At 41.5% G+C, this 7,539-nt stretch overlaps 1 protein-coding gene across 2 annotated transcripts in view; it reads right to left on the bottom strand.

Moving 5' to 3' along the window:
• Window positions 1-5,985: 5,985 nt before the first annotated feature.
• Window positions 5,986-7,539, bottom strand: part of tfpia (tissue factor pathway inhibitor a) — a 36,706-nt gene continuing 35,152 nt past the window's right edge. For both annotated transcript variants that reach the window (XM_026912959.3, XM_026912960.3), the window contains exon 7: window positions 5,986-7,510. In XM_026912959.3, coding sequence (XP_026768760.2) covers window positions 7,443-7,510 — 68 coding nt within the window. In that variant the 3' untranslated portion in view covers window positions 5,986-7,442. The remainder of the gene's footprint in view (window positions 7,511-7,539) is intronic.

The raw sequence follows: 7,539 nt of genomic DNA, 5'->3' as shown, positions 1-7,539 counted from the left end.
TACAGCACTATAACACACAACCACAGCACTAACACAGACCTACAGCACTAACACACACCCACAGCACTAACACAGACCTACAGCACTATAACACACACCTACAGCACTAACACAGACCTACAGCACTAACACACACCCACAGCACTAACACAGACCTACAGCACTATAACACACACCCACAGCACTAACACAGACCTACAGCACTAACACAGACCTACAGCATTAACACACACCCACAGCACTAACACAGACCTACAGCACTATAACACACTCCCACAGCACTAACACACACCTACAGCACGAACACAGACCTACAGCGCTATAACACACTCCCACAGCACTAACACAGACCTACAGCACTATAACACACTCCCACAGCACTAACACAGACCTACAGCACTAACACAGACCTACAGCACTATAACACACACCCACAGCACTAACACAGACCTACAGCACTAACACACACCCACAGCACTAACACAGACCTACAGCACTATAACACACTCCCACAGCACTAACACACACCCACAGCACTAACACAGACCTACAGCACTATAACACACACCCACAGCACTAACACAGACCTACAGCACTATAACACACACCCACAGCACTAACACAGACCTACAGCACTATAACACACACCCACAGCACTAACACAGACCTACAGCACTGTTAACACACATCAACAGCACTAACACAGACCTACAGCACTATAACACACTCCCACAGCACTAACACAGACCTACAGCACTATAACACACTCCCACAGCACTAACACACACCTACAGCACTAACACAGACCTACAGCACTATAACACACACCCACAGCACTAACACAGACCTACAGCACTAACACAGACCTACAGCACTAACACACTCCCACAGCACTAACACACTCCCACAGCACTAACACAGACCTACAGCACTGTTAACACACATCAACAGCACTAACACAGACCTACAGCACTATAACACACTCCCACAGCACTAACACACACCTACAGCACGAACACAGACCTACAGCGCTATAACACACTCCCACAGCACTAACACAGACCTACAGCACTAACACAGACCTACAGCACTATAACACACACCCACAGCACTAACACAGACCTACAGCACTATAACACACTCCCACAGCACTAACACAGACCTACAGCACTATAACACACACCCACAGCACTGACACAGACCTACAGCACTATAACACACACCCACAGCACTAACACAGACCTACAGCACTATAACACACACCTACAGCACTAACACAGACCTACAGCACTATAACACACACCCACAGCACTAACACAGACCTACAGCACTAACACAGACCTACAGCACTAACACAGACCTACAGCACTATAACACACACCTACAGCACTAACACAGACCTACAGCACTATAACACACACCCACAGCACTAACACAGACCTACAGCACTAACACAGACCTACAGCACTAACACAGACCTACAGCACTATAACACACACCCACAGCACTAACACAGACCTACAGCACTAACACAGACCTACAGCACTATAACACACTCCCACAGCACTAACACAGACCTACAGCACTATAACACACACCCACAGCACTAACACAGACCTACAGCACTATAACACACACCCACAGCACTAACACAGACCTACAGCACTATAACACACTCCCACAGCACTAACACAGACCTACAGCACTAACACAGACCTACAGCACTATAACACACACCCACAGCACTAACACAGACCTACAGCACTATAACACACTCCCACAGCACTAACACAGACCTACAGCACTATAACACACTCCCACAGCACTAACACAGACCTACAGCACTAACACAGACCTACAGCACTATAACACACACCCACAGCACTAACACAGACCTACAGCACTATAACACACACCCACAGCACTAACACAGACCTACAGCACTATAACACACACCCACAGCACTAACACAGACCTACAGCACTAACACAGACCTACAGCACTATAACACACTCCCACAGCACTAACACAGACCTACAGCACTATAACACACACCCACAGCACTAACACACACCCACAGCACTAACACAGACCTACAGCACTATAACACACACCCACAGCACTAACACACACCCACAGCACTGTTAACACACCCACAGCACTGTAACACACACCTAGAGGCACTGTAACACACACCCACAGCACTGTAACACACACCTAGAGGCACTGTAACACACACCCACAGCACTAACACAGACCTACAGCACTATAACACACACCCACAGCACTGTAACACACACCTACAGCACTGTAACACACACCCACAGCCCTGTAACACACAACCACAGCACTGTAACACACACCCACAACCCTGTAACACACACCCACAGCACTGTTAACACACACCTACAGCACTATAACACACACCCACAGCACTATAACACACACCCACAGCACTGTAACACACACCCTCAGCACTGTAACACACACCTACAGCACTATAACACACACCCACAGCCCTGTAACACACACCCACAGCCCTGAACACACACCTACAGCACTGTAACACACACCCACAGCACTATAACACACACCCACAGCACTGTAACACACACCTACAGCACTGTAACACACACCCACAGCACTGTAACACACACCCACAGCACTAACACACACCTACAGCACTGTTAACACACACCGACAGCACTGTAATACACACCTACAGCCCTGAACACACACCTACAGCACTGTAACACACACCCACAGCACTATAACACACACCCACAGCACTATAACACACACCCACAGCACTGTAACACACACCCTCAGCACTGTAACACACACCCACAGCACTGTAACACACACCCACAGCACTAACACACACCTACAGCACTGTTAACACACACCTACAGCACTGTAATACACACCTACAGCCCTGAACACACACCTACAGCACTGTAACACACCCACAGCCAAGCATGAACGAAATGTTTACATTATCTATCTGGCAATAATATTAATAGTAGTCATAACACATTCATAAAAAAAAACTGAAATATCCCATCTTATACAAAATATCTATTATTTTTTACTTATTTTATAACATGTGTGCATATAGAAAAAAATTATATACTGAAAGCCCTAGAAAGAAAAATATCCTCTCCATAAGTGTTGGAACAGCACCATCTAGTGATAGCACAAGAACTGGATCTGAATCTGACCAGAAACTACAGAAATGTCTGTTCAGAACACGAGTGCAAGCACTGATGATGATGATGATGATGATGATGGTGATGACGATGATGATGATTTAAAATAATCTCTGGCTTTACACTGAAGGATGAGGTAAGGCTGAGGAGGGATGGTGGAGAGGAGCTGATGCATTGTTCCCGGAAAGTGGCCTATATGGTCATATGTTTACCTGATAAACTGTAGCTACAGTACAAGACAAGTGTACCTAATAAACTGGCAACTGAGTCTATGTGAGTTTGCAATAAAAATACATATATTGAATGGAAATCTATTTATTTTAAAAAAGATTTATTTTAAAAATTAATTAATTATTTATTTATTTGTAAAAACCCACGTCATATAGAATATTACCCTAAATAAATTCACAAATAAATTCATGATGGACTGGAATCCCGTTCCCACCTCATGCCCAGTTTTCTGACGATAGACTCTGGATCCCCCACAAATACTGAAAGTAAATGAGTGTGATTTAAATAAATAAATAAATAAATAAATACACACACAGACTAATCCTTACACAGCTTCATTTTTTTCATTTGTGAAAATGTAGATTAGGAACATGACTTCTTTTCTGGGGAAAGAAAGAAAGAAAGAACTCTTTTATAAATAATAACAGTGTCATGACCAATGCTGGCTCGTCCATAGGGGCAGGGGGGGGGGGAGGCAGAGCTCCACTGTTTATATCAGCTGTTCAACAAATATTAATATTCATAAAGTCCTGATTCGCAACTTCATACATTATTCAGTTGAAATACTAATTACTATGATACAATGATTTTAAAAATGTTGCTCTTTGCCAGATATAAGCTTGTGTTCCTGTGGCCCATTCAGCTCCATAGAGTTATTATTGCACCTAGTGATCATCTGCAACAAGCGCTAATAGAGGCCCGCTGGGGCATGATTCACACTGCCCCATGCCCGGGGAGGACAGTTAATGAGCAGCAGACAGGACAGTTAATGACAGGGTTTAAAATATTCTGCGGCTGTCAAGATTTTGTTTTACAGCAAATAATCAGAGTTAATTCTAGTAAAGTGCAGACAGTGTGTCCATGATGTACAGAAAAATATCACTAGATAGTAGCCTATATCATAAGTTGTGTGATAGCCTCTCAACTTACTTTCTTTTGATGTTATACACCTACTGTAATCCTTCTTCTTCTTCTTCTTCTTCTTCTTCTGCTCTTGAGTCTATGGCAACCCATAGAGCCATATATAGGAAAGTTCTGAAATTTGGCACACACACATAGGGGACAGTGTGAAATGTTACCATAGCAAATTTGGAGTCTCTATCTCAAACCCTCTAACGCCACCAACAGCTCAAAGTTGCACTCATGTTTATGCTAATAACTTTTGAACCATAAGGGCTAGAAACAAAATTCTTTTTCCTCTGATTCCTTGGCTCAGACCAAGTCGAATTTTCCATTCTGAAAATTTTTCCACCATTTTGAATTTTCTGACAAATCTACTTCTTCGAACTCCTCCTAGACCGTTCGTCTGATTTTCACAAAAATCTATCCAGAGCATCTTCAGAGCATGCCGACAAAAAATATAGAATTCAAGTTTATTAGTCAAACCGTTCTTGAATAACAAGCAAACAAATTCAACAATGAGCATGTGTAATGATTTAGCATATTCAGACCAACCTATGTCATAGCCATCATGACTTGTGAGTACCTGCACAGTTTTGGAACAGCACCACCTAGTGCTCATGAGATATGAAAAAATGTTTGCTTTTCGGACCGTTCGTCTGATTTTCACCAAATTCGACTCAGATCGTTTTCAGCAATAAGTTATGGATTTCGTGGCAATTTTGTCTGTCCGCCATTTTGGGTCATGTCAAAACCTAGACCTCCTAGATCCCTCCCTCCCTACCTCCATATATCCAATCTTCACCAAATTTCACGTACATCATCATCACAGTATGCTGGCAAAAAAAAAAACTTTTTGATATCTCAAACCGTTTCCGTATAACACATTGTCAAAGTTGACGTAAGTGCCTCATAGTGGAATGCATTATCTTGGCAACGCTACTGCCTACTACACTGAAACTCGAATTGTAAAATCATGACCATGCTCTGATGCTTGCTTAGCTCCTTACTTTGCCTCTGTCGTGCTTGGCCCCGTAATTGCTGCTTGTAGCTATATTGCTGTAATTATTGTTGGCCTGCTCCAGCGAAATCTGTGGTCATGTGCTGCTCATGACTGTTGTTATTTTATAAGTGATTGGAGTGAAATAGAGCTGGTGTAGATATCTGTTTATATTTACTGTCTTCTGACAAAACAGCACGAAACGCTAAATTATATTTTAAACATTGACTGATTGAAGTGCTATTTTGTCCAATTCTAAACCTTAAAGATTAAACCTTTAAGCATATGGCTATAAGTCACTGATTTGATTTCTCATCACTACACATGTTAGAAACGTAGACAGGCATCCGGGTGGGTAAAGCCACTCTCTGTGCATGCTTGACTTTGGAGCTTTTTTGTTTTCTGAAGTTTTATGGGTGTTTTTTTTCTAATGTAATACAATTTTTTTGTGAAAACTTGATAATAAATCAACAGTCTTACTACCTGAGTCCATTATTACACTCATAATTTCAAATAAAGAGTCTAATCTAGCAAGGTAGTGTAGGAAATCTGGCTAGTTAGGTGGCATCACAGCGCTGTGCCTATCTGTATCACTATAATCTGTTACACTTAATATGTATACAAATACACTGACAAACAACAGGATCACACTATGTATTTATTTGACCATGAGTAAGTAAAAGGAATATACTGTATATACACAGAAACCAGGTAGGGAGAATAAAGCAGCCTTGTGCACATTTTTGTGTTCTCATGCACTTCCTGCTCAGTTAAAAAAAAGGCTTAATATGATACTGAACTCCTGGATTAATTTACACCACTGATATACCACTGAAATTTACATTTATTCTTTTCACAGCAATGAATGAGTGGACAAAATGGTGCCATTGGCTCCCACTGTATTGTTTTAAAGCCTAAATTTGGTTGAATTGAAAGTTTCCATCTTGATTGAGTTTGCTCAGGTCAAAATTGGAGCTAGATTTTAGAGCTTTGCATCATGACATGACTGAGCTCCCATTTGCTAACTAATCCATCATGTTCATCACAGTAATATAACTATAAGTAGATAGTGTAATGAAAATATACTGGTAAACAGCAGTCAACATTTACACTCCAAACGACATATTTCTGCATATTCTGCTCTCCGTGATTTTCATTTAGCTCTCAGACCCACAGTAAGTTACTCATCTGAATGGAAAGATGGGCTCTTTTATGCTCCAGTCATTCTGTCGCTGGAGTTTGCTTAAAAACGAGTGACTGGCTAACCTTACTAGGCTGCTTTATGCATTTGTTAAGGTCATACAGTCAATAGTAAATTGTTATGAAATTTAGCTAGAGTTAGCTGTCCTGGTTTATGCCATCACTTCATTCAGAGTCTTTATGGGTTTCAGGTGAGTGTTGGAAAATGTGTGCATGTTCATGAGGCTAAAGTGTATTTCTACACTCAAAACTGTCAATCACCTCAACAACCATGCCGTTTTAATTACCATCAAATAACTCCTATAATACGCATTTATTGTTAGGAAAAAATATTGGGTGAGATATCACGATCAACTTAACTCGTAAGAACGACAGAACACTATTCCCAAAAAATAATTTGTGAGGAAAAAGTTTGGCTTGTTTTCCATTCACTTACACGGGAATGGGCGGGGCTAAAAACTGTACTGCAGCCAGCCACTAGAGGGCCTCAGAGACATTTCAGCTTCACTCTTAAACCCCTGTTACGATGTTCGCCCATATATACAGTCACTGTTTCAGAGATGCTTTAATCCAAAGCTACACTTAGGAAAGGCCATCCAAGCACACAGCTGGCCACGTGAGGGTTAAAAGTCTCACTCAAGGGCTCAACGTCGGCTCTCTGGCAGTCCTGGGATTTGAACTCACAACCTTCTGAACAACAGAAAACTCAAATATGTGCAAAAAATTGGTTTCTCGAATATTGGATTAAAAGAAAGGCACTGAAGGTTACATTTTAAATGGTTATTAAGTAACATTAGAAACATACACATACAGAAGATAGTATAACAAAGTGTATAATTGATATCGATCTATAAAATACTAATATTACACATAAAAAAGAAAGTAGGAGTGATTCAGGGGACTCAGGTGGACCGCAATAAGATGCTGGCGTTCTTGGTCTTTATTCGTATTCGGCCGTGTCCCCTGTAATCTGTAACACAAAATACACAACATTGCTAT

Source organism: Pangasianodon hypophthalmus, chromosome 5 (genome assembly GCF_027358585.1).
Source record: "Pangasianodon hypophthalmus isolate fPanHyp1 chromosome 5, fPanHyp1.pri, whole genome shotgun sequence".
Classification (NCBI taxonomy): Eukaryota; Metazoa; Chordata; class Actinopteri; order Siluriformes; family Pangasiidae; genus Pangasianodon; species Pangasianodon hypophthalmus.
The sequence above is the reverse complement of the archived record's forward strand: the minus strand, read 5'-3'. Positions and strand labels throughout refer to the sequence as shown.